The following is a 25,050-nucleotide window of genomic DNA, read 5'->3' as shown; positions in this document are numbered from 1 at the left end:
TTCTACCTTTGAATTTTGCTAAATTTTAAGTTTATTTTCCTGAAAACCAAAATCCCTGCAACCATCATTGTGGTACAATGGGTTAAAACATTGCTTGCAGTGCCTGTATCCCAAATGGACCCCAGTTCAAGTCCCAGCTGCTCAACGTTCAACCTAGCTGTCTGACAGTGTACCTTGGAAAGCAGTGGAAGATGGCCCACATGTTCAGGCCCCGGTAATCTCTTGGGAGAACCGTAAGGAATGCCTGGCTCTTGACTTCGGCCACTCCAGCCCTGGCCCTTGGCCATTTGAGGAGTGAATCAGAGGATGGAAGATACCTCTCTCTCTCTCTGACTTTGAAGAAAAACAATCTTTTGAAAAACTCAAAGTCCTGCAAATCACACACCCACACACATCATCAACAACTTGCTGTTCATGCACCTCCACAAGTTGAAAGTCACACACATAAACTCAAAGGAAGGAGGAATGGAATCTGTTCTCTAGGACCCTGACTAGAACCCAAAAGGTTAAAGAAAAAAGACCCACTGAAGAACAAAATAGTTAAAAATCCACTGGAGAATGAAATCCCATTAAAGCTATAGCTAAATATAACCCAATTATTTTCGACTCTTTAATCCTAGGAAGAGAGATGATCTTAGCCAATAGTAAGAAAGAACATGCCCCGGCGTTTAGCGGTACAGGCCAAGGATGTTCAACATTCTGCAATCCTGCCTGTGGCCTAATCACCACAAAGCAATATCTGTACCGCAGTGTTAATGGTGCTGAGGCTGAGAAACCGGCATAGAGATATTGAAAAGCAAAGCACATGATGTAACTTTGCCTGTAAAAGAGAAATAGATGAATATAAAGCACCTGTAAAATGTATATCTGGCTGTCTCAAAAATGTGACCCTAAAACTGTTTATTATCTTGGATGGCTAATTTTAATGCAGCAACAGCACATACTTCTGGGTGTTTCTGTGCAGGTTTTTTGAATGAGATGAACAGAAATGAGGGGTCATGCAGAAACATCACCACCATAATTTGAGTGGACTTCATTTTGTCAGTTGAAGATCTGCATAGAACCAAGGGCAGACCCTCCCCCAAGCAAGAGAATTCTCCTGGCTGATGGGCTCCTAACTGACCCATCAACACATACTGGTTCTGCACAACCTCTTGACCTTCAGGCGTGACACTGGGACACCAGCTCTGTAGATCTAAGACTTACCAGCCTCAACACCCATGTGAGCCCATTCCTTATATTAATATATAAAAACATACATACAGAATAATATATGATTGGTTCTGCTCCTTTAGAGGCCCAGTGACACTCCTTTTAGCATGAAACTTTGGTTAGCTTTGTTTTGTTGTGTTTGAAAAGCCTAAGAAATACTGCTCTTATAGTTTCTTTGGAATGGTCCTTTTGGTAGGCAATATGACATGGTAGTATATAATTCCACCTACTGTGAGAACAAGTATTTTAAGTTGTGTAGGCCAACCGTGTACATACAGTAACCTTATGGTCTTACCAGAAGTGTGTGTTATCATCTTCTCACACGTAGCTGCCTGATAGCCACAGCCCCTCTGGTCCCAACCTCCACATCAGATTCAAATGGCAGGCTGAGCAATTCCCACTGGTATTTTTCTTTTTCCAAATTTTCAAATGGGAAACCTTGACCCTGAGTTATCTGCATGTATTTTGTATCATTTTAAAATAGGTACATTTGCCAAAGTAACTGCTGTCTGGAATGCAAAAATAGACCAGCATGGCTTCTCTGCCTAATGCTCAGAAAAACAGAAACTCACTTGTACTTGATTTTTAAAAGTCCTAAGTGTCATTTTTTAAAGTAATCATTAACAGCCTAACAAGTAAATGAAATGTTGGTGGATTTATAACGAGACAAAAGCCAAACCAAATACCGTGTTATAAAATTGAACATTAATTCTTTTCATTTTTTTCTCTCTTGCTTCATTTGGTCTACTCCAAACCCCATGAGTTTAAGAAAGTTTCAGAATCTTCTTTTTTTTTTTTTTTTTGTTTGGAAAGTCAGATATACAGAGGGGAAGATCTTCCATCTGCTGATTCACTCCCCAAGTGGCTGCAACAGCCAGAGCTGCACCGATCCGAAGCCAGGAGTGCCGAGTCTTCTCCAGATCTCCCACGCAGGTAGGTTGAGGGTCCCAAGGCTTTGGGCCATCCTCCACTGCCTTCCCAGGACGCAAGCAGGGAACCAGATGGGAAATGAGGCTGCTGGGACACAAATCAGCACCCAAATGGGATCCTGGCACATGCAAAGTGGACTTCAGCTGCTAGGCTACCATGTCGGGCCCAAGAGTTGTTTTTTTAATCTCTGTTTTCTACTATAATATTTCTTAGGGATGAAGAAAAAAAAAACTAGAAGCTTTTGAGGTTAAACATCTGTGTTCTACAATTCCCTGTTTGCTTATCCTTTCCATATCACAAATTGCAAAGTTAGCTGTAATTTGAGAGCATGTTTCCAACTTAATTAATGTTCATGTTAGATGACAGTTACATTTAGTACAAAAGTTGACAGCCCTAACTTTATCTTCGTATTAATCTCCAAAGATTTAGGTAAGTTCCTAAAGATAATTCCATGTTCTCCTTTTAGGAAGGGCTTGCCTTGAATTAGTCACAAACTCTCAGCAATACCCCATCATCACTGCTGCCAAGGTCACCAAGTTTTGGTTTTTACAGACCTTGCTGGGGACTCCCTGTCCTAGGTGTGACATTTAGCACAAAGGTTATTTGAGCCTAAATGAAAAACAATGGCTGCTGAAAGAGAGCTGAAACGTAGGTCTGGTTTCAGACTGCCAAGGAAGGTCCAGAATTCTTCATTTAATATAATATAATGTGGTATTAACATGAGTAGAAATGTTCTCGATGTCCCGAGAGTATATCTGAGTCCCCTGCAGGACCAACATGGAGACGCCATCCCAGAGTAAGCTGTCCAGACTGCCAGACAACACAGCGATGACGCAGCAGCAGCTGCCTGCCTGCCAGCTCTACTTCTCAGCCACGATGGTCTTCTCCATCTTTTTTGCCTCAGGACTATTCTGCCTTTCCATGGGCATCTTGCTTATATTGTCTGCAAAGAACATCCAGAAAATAGAGGTTTGTCCCTCTTCCCTTGTAACTGGCTTCTCATCTTGTCGCCTATGGGACTGTTGCGGGGCACAGTCAGTCTGAGAACAGAGACCCTCCTCAGGGCACTACATCAGATGCATGTCTGTCTTTCATGGGCTGATGGCAGCACAGTCCGCGTGTGGTGGCTTATTCACTCTTCTGCTTGAAGCGAATCACTCACACTGGTCCACCTGGCCATATTTGTGTTTGTGGGCTTTTCAGAATAGGCTTTTTTGGTAGGGTAGTGCACCAGCCACATGCAGGCATGGGAGGAGAGGCCGGGCCGAATGATCACCGAGACATCCAGGCAGCAGACTGATGAGCAGAAGAAAGCAAGACGAAGAGATACATCTTCCATGTGGCCCCCAAAATTCTTTTATTTTTTTGTAAGATTAATTTTGCTGGAAAGTCAAATTTACAGAGAGAAGGAGAGACAGAGAGAAAAGGATCTTCCATCCACTGGTTCACTTCCCAAGTGGTCATTGCTGAGCTGATCCAAACCCAGGAGCCAGGAGTTTGTTCTGGGTCTCCCACATGTTGCAGGGTCCCAAGGCTTTGGGCCTTCCTCCACTGCTTTTCCAGGCCACAAGCAGGGAGTGGGACAGGAAATGGAGCAGCTGGGACACAAACCAGTCCCCATATGGGATCCTGGTGCATGCAAGGCGAGGACTTTAGCCACTAGACTATTGTACCTGGCCCCTGGCCCTTGGCCCCCTAAATTTCAAGCATTGTGTATTTCACTTTGCCATCATCTCCCTCACACTGAGATCTAGGAAAGCAAGAACATCTGTCTTTCTGGCTTCATAACGATATGTGGCCAGATACATCACAGTCTACTCAGTGGGAACAGCTGTCACCAAGGGCATTAAGCACATAGGCCCAAGCCTTTCCGCCGACATGATGAACAAGCTGGGGAGGGTGAAGAATCCCCAGAGGCGGCCTAGGGAGGGAATCACACCACCTGCACTCTAAAGGCAAGCATGGAGAGCCAGCCTATTCCTTCCCCACATGGCTCCTGGCGGAATGACAGTGAAGGTCAGGTCTGTCCCGTGCCTGCCCCAAAGTGCTCCTGATGTGCACTGGGCATGCAGATCAGTAAGGTGAGTCAGAGCTAACTCCTGCCCTTGCTAAGCTAAGGAGCAACACAGCAGGTAAGAGTGCAAGCTGAGAGCAGAGATCCTCCATGGCTCCAACCCTTCCCTGGGCCATGGATACTTCAGCTCACTACACCTCGGGGGAGAACAGGAGACAGCAGACAGTGCACATTTCAGGTCTTTCTCCTCATCCCAACACACACTGCTCTAGCTCCTCCACACCTCTATTGCTGCCCCCCTCCCAGCTGCAAACACCTCATCTCCCTGGCCCTCAAGTGCCGCTCCATCCGCTTCAGTCCTCCGGGCCTATAGGTCAGCTCTTGTGGGCCCCCATCATGGGGCAGAGGCAAGATGTAGGCGAAAAGCAGCTTGTCTTGCTGAAGGGGAGAGCAAAGTAATGGGGCTTACAAGGTTAATGTTCATTTCCACCAACAGCTCACCCTACCTGCCTTTGTCCTTTCTTCTTGGCCTTTCTGATTTGTCCTCCCTTGCTTCTTCCTGTCCCATTGCCATCACACACTGTGCAATGCAGCCTTTCTTGAGAGTTAGCCACCCTATGCACACAAGGAGGGTGGCCTCACTCCTTCACTGGTTATTTGCTGTAGTGCCAGCATCCCATGTCTGAACATCCATTCTAGTCCCAGCTTTGCCACTTCTGCTCCAGCTCCCTGCTGGTGTGCCCGGAAAGTGTGACTCTACTAGTGCACAACCCACGTAGAAGAGCTGGCTGCAGTTCCAGGTTCCTGGCTTCAGCCTAAACAGCACTGGCCACTGAAGCCATCTGGAGTGAGCTAGTGGATGCAAGCTTCCCTTCTCCCTCTATCCCTTTCTCTGTCGCCCATTCTCTCTGGCTTTAAAGTAAATAGTTTTTAAAAAAGAAAAAACATGATTTAAGCAAGAATGGGCAGCCTTCTCACTAATCTTTAATTTAGTATTCAGATTTTACTTCTGGGCTTGAAACTCTTCAGGGGCTTTTGAAAGACTGAAAATTTCCTCTATCTTTCTTGAATAGTTTTCTCTCCCTCCCAGAGAAACTGAAATGTTTCCACCCTTTACCTAGAGGAAGTGTGCCCTTATTTCGGTGCTTCTCTCACTCTGCATTCCTACCTTCTCACTTCTCTTTTCCTCAGCCTGGACAGAGAGAGGCAGACACAGCTCAGGTCGCCTCCATGTCAGCCCCATTAGTCTGCCTGGAGGGTGGGGCACGCAGGCCCTGTGCCCGCCACCCTGACCTGCCCCATGCCTTCCAGCTGCACTTCCCAGAACCGAGGGCCAGCCAGGGCACAAAAAAAACACCCATCTGGGACCCTACACTTCTTTTAAAATAAGTTCATTATGCTATTTTTCCAGAAAATTTCATTTTTAAAAGCACAAAGCAGCAATATTTTGAAACCAGAATTATTCACCACACATCCACAGTCTTATGCTTTGGAAATGTTTTCTATTTTTTCTTTCTTCTGTTGGGTCATTTTCAGTAACTTCCTCGAAATGCCATGTTGATTCATTCGTTAGTATAAATATTTTCCATGCAATAAAATGGAAAATACAGTGAAGTGACTTCCACATAAAGCTGCTCAGATTCCGGCCGTAAGCCCAGTTCCCCTGAGTCACTTTCTAGTACCTTCCAAATGACACCTCTGGAGGATCGCTGGGCAAGATTCCATCTCAACAAGCAGCATAAGTTTGCACTAGAAATACTCCAGGCCTGTGGCAAAATGCTGCCTGGCCCCCGAGGAAAGTAAGCCACTCCTGTTGAGCACCCCACACGTGCTGCACCGTCGGCTGCCCTTTGTTCACACCCCAGACTCCTTTCCCCTGGCACGTTGGAAGACTTTGATGGACTTGGGGCTTTGGATTTTATACTTTATCATGTAACTTTTGTTTAATACGTTTTCTTTGCCCTGGCTGACAGATTAATTACACAAAAACATGTGGAAATTGTGCAGAACTGCGGGAAGATGCCCTTAATTATGACAAAAAATGTACCTGCTCTATTCCCTTTCACCTTGCAGAGAAAATGCAGGTAAGTGACATTCCAGCAACTTGGGCTGAGTTTATGCTGCCTGGTACCTGGCAGCACCTAGTCAGCACTCAGCACTACCTCACAACTTCCATCAAGTGCTTTCTGAAACAAAGAAAAAGTGACGCTTGGAGAGTGGCACATCTTACAAATTGTTGAGTTTATTCACGCTCAACAATTTTTATTATTATTCTCCTTGGCTTCCTTAATTCTAAATGCCAGTATTCTTTACCTACCCAAGTTTGCAACATAATTCTCAGAATCAAGTAAATTGATTCTACTCCAAAGTCAGCACAGGAGAGCCATACAGAGAGATTATCCAAATTAAACCCTCACTTAATAGTGACAAAAATGAACAGGCTAAGAGGCTAAGTGACTTGGCCAAGGTCACACCAATCAGTTTCAGAGCCTTCAAACAGAGTGGAACCCTCCTGCTTACCCCCACACATACACACACCAAAGTTATTCCAAATATGTACTTGCCGAATCTCTAAGAAAGTCTTAAGCATTTTGAGAAATGGGGGGAAAAAAAGTCCTCACCTTGGACTGATTAAAATTGCATGTTTGTCCAGTCCTCTGAGAAGCCAGTGCCAATACGGGATTAGACATGCAAAAGATTTACTGAGGGAACACCTGGGAGGAAACATAAGGCTGGAGTAGGGCGAGCCTGGGAAAGCTGTAAGTCCACAGAGCAGCTCCGGCTTTTGGGGAGGAGAAGAGGAAGGTGGAAAAGGAGGATTTGGGGGCCAGGTGAAGTTGAAAAGAAAGAAAGATCTGCAGGTGGAATTAAGGGAAAAGTTTAGGAGCAGGCCTGCCTGTACCTGGCTTACCTGAGGCAGCATCACCTATGAAGGGTACACAAAGGGAATGATGGAGGGGTGCAGAGGACAGAGAAGGACCCTGAAATACATTTGAGGAGTCGAAGGAAGTACAGTGGTTGCAGACTTGGCGACCAGGTAAGACAACAGAGGCCATGGAAAGGCTCCTGTCCAATTCAGTCCCTAAGGGACAGCACCAACAGCTGTGCTCAGAAATTTTCCCACCTACACCAGGGCCTTACTCTCTGCAGCCATCCCAGTTGGTGGCTGAATGCAGGCGTGGTCCCACTCCTGGGAGAGGACACCATTCTGATGTTGTTTTAGGGATCTCTTGTTAACCTTGCTGAAACTTTCAGAATGCATCGTGGTCCCCCTCCCTTCTCTTTGGAGTTCCTTCTTTTAACTGCCTCCTTCTTCCCTTCCTCCCTTATTTCATAAGGGTTCAAAATGCTTAAAACTTTTAAGAAAAAATCCAAAGGGTAAAACCTTAAAGGACCTCAGTTTCCATTTTTGTGTCCCTCACACTTCCAAAGGTAAATGAAATGTTACCAGCTGCTAACCATTCCTTCTGGTCAGAGATTGGTTTCTTGTAAAAACCCAACTAAGCTCCTTAGGGTAGCCAGAGTGCCTTTAGCCAACAATTTCCATATACATCACATCCGGAACCCAGGTAATGCACACACTCAGTCTTAAACAAATGAGTCCTGCACACAGTGCCATTAAACTTAAAAGTGAATTGTACTTCCAGGAATGATCAAAAAGATGGTGATCTTAGAGACCTTGTCAAGCTAAATCCTGGACGAATAATTACTGAAAAGAGATTATTAAAATACTCCAGTCCCTAAAGTGATAAGTGCTCTTTGCCTGTCCATTTTTGTCATTTATGTGCATTTAATAAGTCTGGTTAAACAGAATTCTCCCTCTCTGAGTTCCAAGAAAATATATAGCGCATTCCACTCTGTGGGTTTCACATTTTCCCTGGTCGTGGGTCAAAAGAAAGGTTCCCTCTTTGGAGGAGGAAACATAATTGGTCATTCCCACTCAGCCGGGCTCGTTCACGCCAGCGCTGCTGATTGTGTCATGGGCAGCCTCTGCTTCCAGAGCTGTTTCTCTTACAGCTGACCAAGCCCTTAAGCCTTTCCTGGTTTCCATAAACTTCCTACACCTGTGACGTTCCTTCCCAGCTTCCATCTTCATGCTTCTTAAAACCAATAGGAAATGAACCAAAACCCTTTCCAAAACGCTGTTTCTGCTTTGGGTAAAAGAATCAATGAAAACAGGGAACCATAAAGGAAAGCTTTTGTATCTCTAACACTGAACAAAGCACATGACACCTAGGATGCTAAGTAAGGTTCAGTATTCAGGTTTTTCATGGCTGGCCTTTGGGGGGTATGTAGTATATTAATCATAAACAGCTTCATTGGGCATTTCTATATACACTGATAATGAAATCTATGGATATGGTATCTAAGTCCTTAGAGATATTTTCATAGGGGCTGTTAGTAAAATGTGTATACAGTCTGCCTGGAGAGTTTCAAGGGCTCTGGATAAGACCATGAAGGTAGAACCATGATGGCAGCCCAGGACAGGGTAGCCTCACGTGGCAGCCCAAAGAGAAAAGCATCTCACAGCAACAAGGCGGTTTACAGCTAAGGTGAAAAATCATCTTTCTGTTGGATCAGTGAATTATCCCATCATTTTGTCCATAGAAAAAAAATGCTTTAGCTTTTCTTGATCAAGCATTATATGCCAGGTAAAACATGTTACATCCTTGAGATAGACAAAAATCATCTGGAGGCTGACGACAACATGCGGCCGATCTTAACACTCCCACGTGCCCAGGAGTCTCGTGCACCTGAGGCATGCTCAGTGGTTCTGACTTTGTTTCACACATTTGCTTTGAAATCACATGACTTCCGTTGCCTAGTACAATCTCTGGGCAAAGCATTCTTTCTAATATTGCTGGAGAATGACAATATTTGTGACACCAAATTGTATCTCCTAAATATTTAAAGCCCAGCTATTAAAATTTTTCAAGAGAGAAACAATCACTTTTACAAAAGCAATAAAAATAGCTTAGCAACTGCAATTCTTCTACATATGTCAGGACTTCCAGTACCTTCCTAGGTTTCTTTTTACACTAAGAAATATTCAGTTCCACATTACTCTGAACTATCTTTCATTTTTTAAATTATTCACATTTGTTAACAGTTCAGCTAATTTCTCTTATTCTCTTCTTGCATTTTCTCCTATACAGGGCAATGTTTATATGTACTATAAGTTGCATGGCTTCTATCAGAATCTCCAGAGATATAGTTTATCCAGAAGTAATAGTCAACTCGTAGGCAAGGATTTGAAGGTAAGGCTTTATTTAATTTGGTTTGATATTCTTTTTGCTTTTTAACCAGGTTGGTCAGCTTGGGTTTAGCTTTTATTAAAACAGAGGATTGAAAACAAATTCAAAAGCTAGGATCTTACAAAACAGAAATGTTCATTTCATCCCTGCATATATGGAAGCAGTTAAGCATTTAGGGTAACAGCTACTATGAAGGGACATTTATTCACTTTCTTTAGAGAACTTTCCATACAAACCCTTTCCAACTCAACAGCCGTCTCTCCCAACTCAGTGGTCATCTCTTCCAACTCAATAGCCATGTCTCATTTTGAGAGAGATGTGCCTGGCCTCAGTCTAGCTTACTTTACATCTACCACTATCGTTCCTATAATTGGGATTTTTGATCCAATCTACTTTAAGAAAATTAGGTTATATTATATTATATTGTATTATATTATAATTTTATGATACAGTTCCATAGGCCCTGGGATTTCCCTTATTCCCTCTCTTTTCCCCTCCCCCATCACTGAGTTCCCCTGTATCATTACTATAATATAGTTCTTCATACACAGTCATATGTCCATCACTGCAGGCATGGACAATGGCAGAGTCCAGTATCCTAATTGTCAAGCTATCGTAAACCATTCCAATGGCAGTCCATCTTTGATCTGGAAGTAGATCACATCTGTATCCTCATATCTGGATATGATAGTCTCCATTACACAGCTACTATACACTCCCTTATTTGATCCTATAAAAACCTTTAATTTAACTGATTACCTTTCCAGACCCAAGGTCCCTGAATTGGACCACCGATTCAAAACTCTGACCATGGCTAAAATCACAGGACCTATGGTCTGACCATGGAGTGCATGTGTCAGAACTGGGCTTCCTTAGTTACTGAAACCTGTGCAGTGGGATGACATACGCCGATGCACATGGGGGACAACACAGCTCATTGAGCACTGCAGAGGGCATCAAGTTCCATGGCAGGAGATGGAGGGAAAACAAATTGGACAACTCTCCTGGCCAAGCTTTGACAGCAAGTATCTGGGCTAATAGAGACTCAAGTTGGACATGTCAGCCAATGAACCTGGGAGGAATTTTCAACCTTGCACCAATGAAAACAACAGCATCTCAGAACTATCAAAACCAACTAAGCAGTACCCTCTGAACATGCCGAACATCAGGGGGGACCCTAGGATGAAATTGAGTGCCTGTCCCCATCCCTGGGTAGTAACGCAATTAGGCTGCTAGGAGCAGCCCCTTCCCTTTTTCTCCCCTTCCCCCAGATACAGGAAGAAAGAGAAAATTGGAAGTAATTGTCTCATCCACTTTCCCCTGTACCTCTACCCTTTCTACCCTAATCAGTGATCCACATGAATATACAGCCATCTTTACATTTTGATGTAAAGATCATCAAAATAAATGTAAAAATTTAAATCTAGAAAGAAAATTAAAATAAAAAAGAAGCAGTCCATAATCTTGGTCCATGCCAAAATCAGAGTGAGTTGGTTTATAATGTTAGTTGTCTAGTGTTCAACATGACAGGGTTTACCAGAAGCATTTATCACTGCTGTTATCATCTTGCCTCCAGGATGTTGAAGACTGTGCACCATTCAAAATGTCCAATGATGGAACCCCTTTTGCTCCCTGTGGTGCTATTGCCAACAGCATGTTCAATGGTAGGTGGCTTTCCCTAGCTCTGTGGTATACTCTGTGACAACAACCTAAATGTCCAGAAAATGGCCTCTGCAGCTGAGGTTTTTGGTTTGTGTGTGTGTGATTTTTTTTTTTTGTGACAGTTTTTTGGTTTGAGACTTTAAACTTTCCTTATGTATTATACTGACTAAGCCAGAGCCCTGACTTAATGGTATTTCATTTGCTAATATGTAAGTTCTCTCTTGCCAGGAACCTGAAAGACTAGTCAAGGAAAATGAGTTAAGTAGAGTTTAAGAGTATTTTTTGATAATTGGCTCAACCTTGGCAGGAAAAAGAATGGTCTTATGATTCCAGGCTCTATGGCACGTAGACGTGTTGCAAGGCTGCAAAAACTTTGACTTATTTTTCAGCTGTGTCTGGTCCTGCATTTTGAAAGGTGACAAACTGCTAGGATACAACTCTAACAAAATTTCTAATTTTCTTACAGACACTATAACTCTTATATATGAACTTAATTCAGCTATACAAATCCAAGTCCCAATGTTAAAGAGTGGGATTACATGGTGGACAGATAAATATGTCAAATTTGGGAATCCAGCTAATGCTAATCTTTCTGACCATTTTGCAGGTAAGACCTATTCAGTAGCAAAATACTCTTATGTCTTTATTACAAATAAGCTTTGCTTTGTATGTGTGAGGAGATATCCATGATATTTCCTTTGTATTGCTTTGATGACTCATTTTTACTCTAGCTTTCTCTACCAGTTGGCACCTCTATCACGTATCTATCAGAATCATGAAAAGGCTGAAGCTCTGTTTCATTCCAGTTTACCATTAGAAAGATAATGATTTAAGAAACTGGCTGCTCCAGCTATTATTAGGATGACCATGTAGTTTTTAAACAGGGAGGCTTTTTAAAAAAAAAAAATTACTTATTTTTATTGGAAAGTCAGATATACAGAGAGGAGGAGAGACAGAAAGGAAGATCTTCCATCCAATGATTCACTCCCCAAATGGCAACAGCAGCCAGAGCTGGGCCGATCTGAAGCCAAGAGCCTTTTCTGGGTCTCCCACATGGGTGCAGGGTCCCAAGGCTTTGGGCCATCCTCGACTGCTTTCCCAGGCCACCAGCATGGAGCTGGATGAGAAACAGAGCTGCTGGGTTTAGAACTGGTGCCCATATGGAATCCTGGTGCATGCAAGTTGAGGAGTTTAGCTGCCAATTCCAACCATTTAGATGAACTATTTTATACTTATTGGAAATTTTTATTTATTGATCAGTAAACTGACACAAATTGTTGCACTTCTAGAGTAATTCCACCTTCAAAAATATAGTTCTTTTAAAACTTAAAATAGCATTTATATGGGCACTAAAGTAACTTTTTTAAAAAATGGATTACTAGCTCGACATTAAAAATAACTTAAGCTGATTAATTATTTGGGATGCATATTCACATACTTTCTTGACCTTAGCATTACTATAGTTTCATTTAATTTTTTCACAGTATATCTGGCATCTTCTTAAAAGTTGTGCTTTATGGGCCCGGCGCGGTGGCGCAAGTGGTTAAAGGTCCTCGCCTTGCACGCCCGGGATCCCATATGGGCGCCGGTTCTAATCCCGGCAGCCCCGCTTCCCTTCCAGCTCCCTGCCTGTGGCCTGGGAAAGCAGTCGAGGACGGCCCAAAGCTTTGGGAACCTGCACCCGCGTGGGAGACCCGGAAGAGGCTCCTGGCTTCGGATCGGCGTAGTATCGACCCGTTGCGCTCACTTGGGGAGTGAATCATCGGATGGAAGATCTTCCTCTCTGTCTCTCTTCTCTGTATATCCGCCTTTCCAATAACAAAATAATAAAAATAAATCTTTAAAAAAAAAAAAAAAAGTTGTGCTTTATATTTAGTCTATTCGAAGGTTTAACACCTTTAACTGATTCTTCCCTTTTGAGCTGAAAACTTTAATGGAGAAAGCACTCCACAGGTACAAAGGTCCTCACATGTTCACAATCAGTTTTGTCAAATGTAGGATATCTTTGATGTCAATTGAAATATTGCACTCAAACATGCTAGTGTTTTAACCCAAGCATTTTCATAGGTACTTTTTTAAAATTCACATGATTTTTCTGGTTTTGACTCTGAATGTATGGCTAAATTAAAATGTCATAAAATCTTAAACCTTCTCAGTATTGTTTCTGATACACATTTTTATGCAACTAAAAACAGAAGGCTTAGCCTAGGGGTTAAGATTCTAGGTGGGACTCCTACAGCCTGTATTAGAACAATAAGATTCAACTCCTGGCTCTGCTCCCAATTCTGTCCTCTTGCTAAAGCACAACCTGGAAAGCAGCAGGTGATGGCTCAAGGAGGTGGGTCCCTGTGATCCATGTGGGAGATCTGGAATGAGTGCAGTCCGGGCCAGCCTCAGCCATTCACTGCTGGCATCTGGGTATTCTCTCTCTCTCTTCATCTATCTGCCTTTCCTTTTCCCTCTGACTCCCTGTCAAATGAAATGCATTTTAGAAGAAAATGTTTTCAAGAGTGCTATGAAGAGGCTTCATACAAAGAGACAATTCAAGTATGATCATAGAGTTAGAGATTAAGCCCTATAAACATTTTGAATATTCATGATGTAGTATGTTTTAGAAAGGTAAATTACAACAACCTTCTGTTGATCATTTTCAATACTCACAATACCCTAAATCGTCAAAAGCTAAAATTGTCTGACATTTTATAAAGTAGACACTTACTAAAGGAAGGTTTTCAACTATTTTTCAAAGAAAATGCAACCAGCCCTCATTTACAGAAAAAGTTTAAGATTATTGAAGGACACACTAATCGACATACTAACATACTCCTCAAGGACTAAAACCTTTCTAAAGTTCTGGTTGATGACAGCATGGCAAGAACTACATATACTAGTATGTTGAAGCCTAAGTTTAATTTAGTATTTACACCATGTAAAATCTCTGCAGGTGAGTTTTTTCTAATCATAAGCTTAGAAACATAATTTGCCTATGTACAATTACAGCTGTTATTCTGATTAATGAAATACTAGTAACTATATCAATAAAATATGGATACAGTTGTGAATTATGGAGGTGCTATAATCAATTTCAAGTATACTTCTTCTCAATTTCTTTGTGTTTTTACTCTTACGTGATATTCCACCAAGTTTGCACTTTTGTTATCACTATAAAACCATACATTAATATGACTGTTGAGGTTTTGAACTGATGTTATAGTAGCATTTGTAATAATGTCAAAGGTTTCATCTTCAATGACTGAACTTCAAAAATCTTTGCTTTGATTCCACCAGAATTTAAACTTTCTCCTAAATCTGTTTCCATGATTAACTTGCTTAATATTAATTTACTTGTGATTAACCAACTCAAATAAAACTAACCTCTTTAACTGTCTACAAAGTTCCTCTTGTGCTAAAGGAATGAACACATAATAGCCTTGTTGATTACAGGAAAAGGAATAAAAAACTATAATAGAAACAGAAGCTAAGAGGAACTTCATTTAATTGACCTACAAAAAAAAAATCATGCTTACTGAGTGATATATAAATGGACCTTCTGTAGACCTATTGTCTTTGGATACAGAATTTCCAAAATAACCATAAACTGTAAAAAATTTTTTCTTGGGCCCAGCAGCATGGCCTAATGGCTAAAGTCCTCGCCTTGAACGTACTGGGATCCCGTATGGGCGCCGGTTCTAATCCCAGCAACTCTGTTTCCCATCCAGCTCCATGCTGGTGGCCTGGGAAAGCAGTGGAGGACAGCCCAAAGCTTTGGGACCCTGCACCCTTGTGGGAGACCTGGAAGAGGTTCCTGGATCCTGGCATAGCATAGGCCATTGTGCTCACTTGGGGAGTGAATCATTGGAGGGAAGATCTTCCTTTCTGTCTCTCCTCCTCTCTGTATATCTGACTTTCCAATAAATAAATAAATCTTTAAAAAAAATTGTTTTTCTTTTAATTATTTGAGAGAGGAGATAAAGACTGATTTCCCATCCACTTATTTATCCCCAGATGGCCATAACAACATAGGTTGGTCTAAAATCAAGGGCTGGAAATTCAATCAAGGTCTCCCCTTAAGGTGGCAGGAAATCAACTAAGTCAGCCACATCTGATGCCTACCAGAGTGCACCAGCAGGAACCTGGAGTCAATAGCTGAAGATCAGAGCCGAACCCAGACACCTGGCTAAGGGACCCAAGTGTCCCAGCTGGTCTCTTAACCACTAGGCCGAATAGCTGCCCTCAAATAATCACAAACGTTTGAAGTAAATTCCGATGCTCTTCAGCAGATTTATAACTTTTGACTTCTATGAGACTTGCACATTCCATGTCACTGTATTTACTGCCCTTGTGTATCTCACACACTACTAGCTAAGACCATGCCTGGGAGCTGAAAGAACTGAAGTATATGTACAGGAGTAGAAGTCTAGCAACTAAGACCACATTAGAGTGCCTAAGATTGGTTGAAGGCCCGAACAAATTCCCACCAATGCAGATTTTAACAGGCAGCAGGGATGGCTCAAATCATTAGGCTCCTACTTCCCAGGAGGGAGGCATGGGTTGGCCACCTGGCATCTCATTCTAGGGCTGCCCAGGCCCAGCAACTGTGGGCATTTGGGAAGTGAACCAGCAGATTAGCACTCTTCCTCTTCCTTTGTCTGTTTGTCTGTCTCTCTGTCCCCTTTCTTCTCAAAAAAATTTTTTTTAATTCTATTTAATAATAAATTACATATGTACAGCGCTTGTTTGGAATTAAAACTAAACCAAATGCAACAACGGGCAATAGTCACACACTAAGACAAAAATCTAAGCAAACTGCCATGTATAGTCATTGCATCTGCAACTGAATCACTAGTTTTTTGAAAGTGGTTATGTTTGCCACATAACCCCTGACAAAGAAGTATCCTTGGTTTTGTTTCATGTGCTACTAAACTTTGTTCTTTCTTGTCAGAACAAGCACATTGTGCTCCAATTATCTATTTGCCTACTTTTAATACCCTCCTCAGACTGTAAATTCTTTGACAAAAGGGACTGTTTATTGTTGAATGAATGGATGGATACAAACGACCCAACTGAAATTAGAAAAATGAAGGAAGTTTGGCTGAAGCCAGGGAGGAGGTGGAGCTGGGAGTTATTATGGAAAAGCGTGCTTGAACCTGCATTCTTCATAAGTAACAAAGATGATCCTCATGTCCTAAGCACACTTGCATCATGAACTCAGGCCAAAGTAAAAATAGGAAAAAGTTCTCAGAGCAGACACCAAAAACAAGTTCAGTTGGGATCAAAATTCCCCCAGTAACAGTGACTAAATTCTTAGGAATAACCGAAATAAGTAAGTTCCACAGTGTTTGCAGAAGATTATCCAAGAAACGATTATTTACAGAGGAAGTTTATGTGTGCAAGCATGCTTCAGCAGATTAATCCAACCAGGCTTAGCATATACTTTCACAAGCACCGCAGCCCGTGCTTGGAAACAGGACTGAGTTTCTTCTATGAGACAAATAGTTCAAAGTAGAAGCTGAGAGGTAATGGCTCCCTGTTTAGCATGTTGACATCCTATGGCCAGCTATAACAGTAGTAAAAAGTTCACTGACTAGCTTTTAAAATTTATTGTTTTGCTTTAATTGTCAACATTTGTCAGATTCAAGTGGAATCTTTCATTCCGTTAGCAAGCACTTGTTGCACACCTACTGGGTACCAGGTTCTGAGACTACTCAGGTAGTTGATATACACAAACTTAAAAAAAAAAAATCTAATTCCTATTTCTTTCTGCAGAATTACAACTGTTTTATTCTCCATACTCTAGGAAAACTGAATGGGATGTATGATTTTTCTCTAACATATCCCTTATTTTCCTTCTACAGGAACCACAAAGCCCCCTTACTGGTCCAAGCCCATTTACGAACTGGATCCAGAGGATCCAGAAAATAATGGCTTCCTCAATGAAGACTTCATTGTGTGGATGCGGACAGCTGCCTTTCCCACTTTCAAAAAACTATACCGTAGGCTCAATCGGATACAGCATTTCCTTGAAGGCTTACCTGCTGGTAATTACAGTTTCAACATAGAATACAGTATCCTTTCATATCAATTTCTTTTTGGAGATGAAGGAAAACGTGGCAACTATTGTTGAAGTATTTCACTCTACCATTTCTTGTTCTCCATAACCAAATCTGTATATCAAAAAAAAAAAAAGGAAAACAATATAGAAAACAGTGTTATAGAAGAGAAAGGAATTCTCCTTATCTGCTACTTACATAGGAAGGTAGCAGAGAGGAACACACAGTTTACTTCCGCATCCATGAGAACCCTCAGAAGGAAGACCAGAGAAGTGACTGGGTCTGAGTGTGTGCACTGTCAGCTGAGTAAGAGATGATGATCTTGGAAAAGCAAAGCGAGATAAGTGTGAGTGTAACAAGGTTTGCGTGTACAGATTTCTCTCAGCCTCAGTTCCCAGTCCCTAGTGAAAATATTTTTCCCTCAGTGTACAGGGATGGCATCTTTCAGTACACTTTCTCTGTTATTTTTCAGGAAGAAAAGAGGAGATCAAAGTGCCTTTTATGAACCTGTTATTTGTCAAGGGTCCCTAGCTCTAAAATAATCAATACTTCAAACTGATGTATTTTGGGGCGGCAAATCCTGAACCTCTCCGTTGTCTTTTCATCATCATATAGCTGTTTATCTCCACAACATATACTTACATGTGTTTTTCTAAATAGAAGGAATAGCAGTTAGTAACCAGATCATGTAAAGAGGTACACACTAGTAAGACAGGACTAGTTCTGCCCACCCCATCCCCCTAAACACACAATAAAAATGTAATAACACTGGGCTTAGCTAAAACAGTGAGGAGAGGCATGCCCTGAGAGATGGAAGCCCAACCAGGAAAATGGAGAGGGGACTTAAAAAGAAAAATAAATATGGAATATGGACTAACACTAACAAAGGCCGAGAGAGACAGCAGAACCTTTTATTTCAGGCAAAGGTATCACAAACCAAGGGAGCTCTGGGCTCAGGGGCAAGTTCAGTTCATCTGATGACATGCATGGTTGCCCTGTGCCACTGAAGAAGAAACCAACAGGTAGGAGCCGGTGCCTTCGTGATGGACTGTGGTCCAATTTAGGCGCCATTTGCTTTACTAAAGAGATTATCAATTTTTAAACTGAATCTAAAAATGCACATGTAACTGTATTCGAAAACAGGAAGCATTTAGCTTTAAAATGATTCCAAATACTTCTTTTAGAAATTATGTGCTTAAACATAATTTACATTTACTCTGATGTTTGGACTCGCTTTTCATCACTTCCTGATCTTCTTTGAGGCAGTGTTCCCTCACAGCATGTCTTCCCAGGGCCTACGGATGAATTGGAATATGCAGCCTGATGAGGTATCAGCACTCCCCACAGCCTGTCAAGGACCGGAGAGGGACTGTCAGTGGCAGAGGTTCTTACCATAAGATTGTGCACTTCACCAGCCTCTTCACCCAGAGAAGTTCTTGTGGGAAAAGTGAAAGACGATCTGTGCGGCAGGTCCTGCTCCATCTTCTCTTTGTTTCTCCTGTAGAGTAGGTACATTGATTTCTCTCAGGGACATTCCTCAACCCTGGTGTCCTTGCAGCTGGGACATCACCTCTCCCCTTCTTTTTGTTGTTTACCAACCAGGAGGAGTACAGGTTCCCTTCAGTTAGTTTCTTTCACAGTCTCTAATTCTATTGTATGAGAATGAACGCCACAAATCAGAGACCTTTTGAAAAGGGTTTTCTACAAACTCCCTCTCCCTCACATTGAAGAAGAGACTGAAAGTTGATTGACAGTGAATGGCCTCTGAAGTTGGTGGTGCAGACAACTTTGTAACAGCCTGGCCAATAAAGCAGTTATGGCTGCATTCAAGAAATGGGAAAACAAAACAGGTGCTGCTGTACTCACAAGGCATTGCATTCAGTTTAGGGGTGAGAGGATGAGGAAGTCACGGTCCAAACAAGAGAAACTCTCCTTGCAGCAGGCAGTTTCCTTGGTGACTTCATTTGCAGCTGTTTTAATGCTGATCATTCTCAGATTTAGAGTTTCCGCGCTTTGGGCCCAGATGTACATTCACTACCTGGAAACTGCTCTGCAGCATCATCCAGACAGACAGTGGCCCCACTAATGGGCAAGCAGAACCAAGCCCTCACTGCAACACAGACTATCCCTTCTACCAGAAAAGAGACTTGCCACTTACAGGAAAAGATCCATTCCAATGGAAATGAGGGAGGGTGAGTAACTGAGCAGATGGGCGGAGGTGACACCCAAGGACCTGATGACAAAGGAATTTTGATATAAAAGACAAAAAAAAAAAAAGAAGAAGAAGAAGAACTAGTTTCCTAACAAGTTTTCCCTTATGCCTTTAAATAGCATGTTGCCAGATGATTGGAGGACTTTTAAGAGCTTTGCTGGGAAATGCCTCTGTCCTGTGTCGTTGCTATGAGAAGCCTTTGTTTGTTTATTAGTTTGGTTTACAAAAGGCACCAGATGTTTAAAAACCTCAGGCCACATGCATAATCAAAATGACATCATGAAAACACTAAGGGTAGCAAAGCCACTTCAAACACTTTCTCCCCAACAGTGAGGGTGCAAGCCTTTTCAAAACCAAAACAAATGCACCACCTTTAGTGTTCCCACCAATATGTTTTGCCAATTATGTCATCATCATTATTACTGTTGAAGAATTTTCTTTGAGGTAAGAATTCAGACTACAGTTTATGAAGCAGTTTAGTCAACCCTGGATTTCCTGGTTCATAAACAAAAACTTAAGTGTACTGTAAAACCTACCTATATTCTTTTAATTTCCTTGTGTTTGCCAAAAGACATCAGATCTATCTGCTAATGACTCAGTTGTATGTAAGGTATTCAGATCTGTGCCCAAGTCTCTTCCATAGACTACCGAGCAAATGGGATTTTTTTTCCACTTAATTTTATTCTAGCAAGATATAGAATACTGTTTGATAAAGATTAAGTTGAACCAAATATATGAACTTGAATATTGAACCATTTTTACCTCAGAAAAGGCCAGTTTTACATGGCTCAACTGAGTAGATTTAGCATGAAGAGTAGCAGTGGTGACAAATGCTGAGATAAATCCTTAACAGGTCCTCTTAGACTTTCCAGTAACGAAGTTCCAAGGAGAGAAATCAGTTGTCCTCTCCACCCTGACATGGTGTGGAGGCAGTGGCCTGTTTTTAGGTCTGGCTTACACAATTACAGGTACCATGGCATGGCTGTCCTCCTTTGTCATGATAGCAATTCACTACATGCTGAGAAAAAGGAGGGCATCCATTTTCTATCGATAGAGCTAAGCTTTAAAAGCAGACAGCAGAAATGGACAGTAAAGTTTCACATCCAAAGATGCAACTGACTGGGATATTGCAGCAAGTACACAACAAGCCTGACTGAAATGAATGGCAATCCCAGCTAGATAAGTAATGAGAATGCCAGAGTTAAGAAAAAGAAGAAGAGCAGGAGATATAATTATGTATAGTATGGAATGGGGATAATAAACTGTCTTTGAGTCCTGAGTGTCTATTTCAAGTCCTTGCGCCAAGAGACAGACATCATGTGATGGCAATTAGTGCAGGGGGCCCCCAAGTGAGTGAATCCTTAGCCATGAGAGCAGGTTCAATCTCTAAGTCTTATCAGCTGGGTGAAGTCATAGGCTTCTCAAGAGCAACTGCTGAACTAAGCATCAGGATGCTTTCCATGTTTCTCCCCTATCTGTGGAACCAAAATTAACTTTTCTTTATTTGATTAGATCAAAGAAAGGCTTTGGCAAGATGCAAAATACAGAATACACCAAAAAGGAAGCCCAGAAATTTCCCTAAAGTAATCCGTGTAGCCAAGAGGGATATAAGGAAAGTGACTGTTCAAAAAAACTACTCAGTATGTTGTGGGCTCAGTATGATTTTAGAACTTACAGAGGGATGACAAATTTCATAATTCAAAAATATGAGTTGGATTTATGAAATATACTTGAATTACATATACTGGAAGATCCTCAGAGTCCATCTTAAAGGGTTTTAATCCCCCAGGTTGATGTTTGGTGTGGTACTAAAAACACCAACCTTAAACGCAATATTCTATGTTGTAATCACTGGTTAGAGTCCTGGTTCTGCTTCTAACCCAGCTTCTTGCTATCATGTACCCTCAAGAAGGCAGTAAATGACAACTAAAGTACTAGGTCCCTGCCATCCACATGGGAGACCCAGATTGAGTTCCTGACTCCCAGCTTTGGCCCAGCCTAGCAATGGTTGTTGTAGGCATTTGTGGAGTAAACCATATAATGAATGATATGTATGTATGTATCTATCTATCTATCTAACTCTCCCCTTTTCAAATAAAATTAAAAATATTTTAAATTTTTAAAAGACTTTAATTATTGCTAAAGATCACTTACAGGAGACTAGAGAGCATTAGTAAAGTTGCCATAAGCCTCACAGATTTTTTTTTAACCTAAATGACCACTAAGTAGTACTTTTAAATGTTTTATATACATTTTTTGAGGTAGAGAAAAGTTTTCTCTGTGATGATTCTAGAAGCAGAATTGCCATTGTTAGAGGAAAATTAAAAATGAAAAGTATCAACACATTTGTCTCCTTAGAAGCCAAGAAGGCATTTCTTTATTGCAACTTTTGGCATTCACTAAATAATTGAGTGTTTTGCCAAAAATAAAAAATAAAAAGTGGTTTCAAGTGTCAATTCCAAAGTCTTGGAATCCCTGTCCTGGCTCACCTTCTACTTAAAGCCAATTATTTCTGGTGACCAGGCATGGCTCACTGCCGAATTCCCCCCACTGAACAGGTCCATGTCTTCATCCCCAGAGCCTGCAAATATTATCTTCTCTGTCAAAAGAGATTTTGTAGAAATAAATTCAGGATCCTGGTATGAGGAGATTAACCTGGCTTGTCTGGGTGAGTCCAATGTAAGAAACGTAGTCAGGGAGGCAGCATTCACAAAGGGGAGCTGAGGTTTAGCCAGCAACATTCTGCTGACCCACCTGCTACAGGATCACTCACATGACCACTCCAGCCAATCCATACAACAACCCTGAATGGCCTGCACCACAGCCTGACTCACATTGCTGAAACCACACTTCCCCTGCCCTGTACCAATTAAACCCATCTCCCAGTATTGCCCAAGCCTCCCTTTCTGTGAGCAGCCCAAACAGCCTCCTACTCCTTCCATATAACAGAAAACCACAAGTTCCTGGAAGTTATAACATAGAACCAGCACCAGAAATATCCAAGATGGCTGGAAACTGTGTCCCCGTGGTGACCTTTAGGTCATTATAATAAAATTACCATTGCTGACACTCCCATTCCCATCATGTCCCTGATCCCATGACATTGCTGGGATTTCCAAAAGAGAACGCAGAAATGGGTGGTACTCAAGTCCTGCCCCAAACTCCACCAAATTTGCCCCAGACACTCACTCCTATACCACCAGATAACAGAAAAGGATAGTCTCAAACTTTGTTGATTGCCATCTCTTCCAAGCTGCCTTGCACTTACTCCAGAGTGTCTACTTTCTTATTAAATAAATACTGTTTCTCTGGTCACCCTTATCTATCTCCTCCTTTAATTTTTTCTCAAGTTGCAACAAGAACCTGGACAAGTTTAACCAGGGGACCTCCCACAGCATGACTACTAAGGTCCTTACAATAAAGGCAGATCAGAGAAGTAGTTGGGGGACAACAGAAACAAGAAGTTATAGTGGGACAAGGAAGGGGGCATGATCCAAAAGGAAGTGACTTCTAGAAGCTCAGAAAAGCAAGAAATGGATTCTCTTTTGAAGCCTTGAGTAGCCCTGATGACACCTTAACTGTCCAAAGAAATGCATTTACACTATTTTAAACTTAGCATGCATGGCAACTTGATATATGACAAAATAACTCCAGATGTAAGCAATGCTATAAATGCCTGAAAACACTATTACTGGAGTTCAGATTACTTTACCAGGCAGAGAAAAAGGCAGGGACAGAGCTCATATATGAACCAAACCCCCAGACATGAAACCCTGCACTCAGGCCTTTCCTCCATGGTCCTTGATTACCATGATAATTAGGAAAGGAACAAAAATATTTGTTACAGCTCATCCTTGTTTTTCAGGATAATGTTTTAATCAGGATTCTATAAGCAACAATGGGTATGTGTTTATGGATAGATACAGGTAAGTAAGTAGATGATAGATGATCAACAGATAAATAATCTGACTTTAAGGAATGGGAACATTTGATGGGCAAGTTCTGCTCCACAAAGACTTGCAACTGAAGTCCAAAATCGGCTGAAGCCAGGAAGAGGCAATGCTGTGGGCAAAGTTCAAAGACAATGTGCTGCAGAATTCCAGAATTTTGTTCTGGTTGGGTCTTCAACTGATTGGATGAGACCCACCCATGTGATGGAGAGAAATCTGTGTTACTCAAAGTCCATCCCTCTACATATAAATGTTATCCAAACACCTCACAGAAACATCCAGAATAATAGTGGGTAAAAATCTGATTGTATTATGGTCCAGCCAAATTGACATATAACATTCAACATCACAGATGACAAGATGACACCTACATTTACCACGTCAAGCACTTTTCCAAAAACTCACTTTTCATTCACTTTGTGCAAGGGTTGACTCTAATGGAAGGAACCTACATAAAAACAAAAGTCATATTCACAGGAATATAAACTATGAAAAGAGTTTAAGTAACATCCAGAATGTGTGACAGAATGGAGATGTGAAGTTTCTGTTGTCGGTGCCACAAGTTAATGTGATCAAACTCTAACCCTGTTATCAGTCCTGGAGCCATCTTTACCTTTGTAGGGATAGAACATCATGATGCACAATTAACTCTATGTTTTCATTTGGTTTTCTTTCTCTGCTACTTTTTCCTCATTCCTCCTCTATCATCTTGCACTTGTCCTCTTCCTCTACTTTCTAAAAAAGATTTATTTAATTAATTTATTTATTTAAAAGGCAGAGTTGGGGAGAGAACACAGAGAGAGCTTCTATCTGCTGATTCACTCCCCAAATGGTCACAATGGCCAAGTTTGGGCCAGGTGAAGCCAGGAGCAAGGAGTCTCATTCAGTTCTCCCAGATGATTGGCAGGGTCTCCAGAATTTGGATCATCTTCTGCTGCTTTCTTGGGTACATTCACAGGGAACTATATCTGAAGCTGAGTAATCGCAACTGTTGGTTCCCATATGGGATGCCAATATTGCAGGTAGTGGCTCAACTTGTTGTAACACAATGCTAGCCTCACTTTTTCTAGTTCTTAATCCTCTTTCGAAAGCTTAGGAAAACTGGGTAGTGCTCTACATTTTTTTTCCTATTCCAGGAAATGATGCAACAGAGGAGATGAAAAATGAGCATAAATAAGGTCAAGAAAGAACAAAAATGAGAACCAACGGTAGTTTATGAGTTGAGTACATCTAAATATATATGTGTGTGACCATTCAGAAACCCCAACAGGGTTTTGAGGTGCATTTTTGACATGTATTTATGTGCACCAGCAGAGGCAGTAAATAAAACAAAATAAACAAAATTGGGTAGGATAAAATTACGGGTAAATAAAAACATAGACGACCTTTATTTGAAACTTATTTATGAAATTTCTACCTTGAGTGCTAAGTCCACAGCTCTAATTCCCAACAGAGACCCTGCCCAGAAAGGACACAACTCATGCCTCTCCACACCCACTCATACTTGCTCCATGCAGTTAAACATGATCCCATACTCTGCTCCATGGTCTTTTGATTTCCTGTATGTCAATCAGCCTCCCCGGTGGGTAGAGGGAGCACTCCCATGGGACAGTGCCATACTTCTCACTTCATCTGCACAATTCCAGGGCTGCAAAGTCCATGGCATGTACAGAGGAGGTTCAAGTTGATAACAACCTATTGACTTGGACAAAGCAACACCATCTTTCTCAGCCTACCCTACTGCCTTCCTAATGAAGGCTGGTTT

At 41.7% G+C, this 25,050-nt stretch overlaps 1 protein-coding gene across 3 annotated transcripts; it reads left to right on the top strand.

The window, feature by feature from the left end:
- Nucleotides 1–1,105: 1,105 nt before the first annotated feature.
- LOC121156729 (cell cycle control protein 50C-like) lies at nucleotides 1,106–20,614 on the top strand. 3 transcript variants are annotated; one of them, XM_040980583.1, is made up of 8 exons: nucleotides 1,106–1,222; nucleotides 3,047–3,111; nucleotides 6,130–6,240; nucleotides 9,313–9,414; nucleotides 10,988–11,075; nucleotides 11,540–11,680; nucleotides 16,929–17,138; nucleotides 20,199–20,614. In XM_040980583.1, the coding sequence occupies exons 2-8, from the start codon at nucleotides 3,064–3,066 to the stop codon at nucleotides 20,387–20,389; spliced, it is 891 nt and encodes a 296-aa protein (XP_040836517.1). In that variant the 5' UTR covers nucleotides 1,106–1,222; nucleotides 3,047–3,063; the 3' UTR covers nucleotides 20,390–20,614. The 3 variants fall into 3 exon arrangements, with proteins under 3 accessions (XP_040836517.1, XP_040836515.1, XP_040836516.1); XM_040980581.1 differs by having other exon boundaries at nucleotides 1,109–1,222; nucleotides 2,913–3,111; XM_040980582.1 differs by lacking the exon at nucleotides 1,106–1,222 and having other exon boundaries at nucleotides 2,857–3,111.
- The last annotated feature ends 4,436 nt before the right edge of the window (nucleotides 20,615–25,050 follow it).

Source organism: Ochotona curzoniae, unplaced genomic scaffold (assembly GCF_017591425.1).
Source record: "Ochotona curzoniae isolate NIBS_2020 unplaced genomic scaffold, NIBS_Ocur_1.0 contig_3498, whole genome shotgun sequence".
Lineage (NCBI taxonomy): Eukaryota > Metazoa > Chordata > Mammalia > Lagomorpha > Ochotonidae > Ochotona > Ochotona curzoniae.
This window is presented reverse-complemented; position numbering and strand designations above follow the sequence as displayed.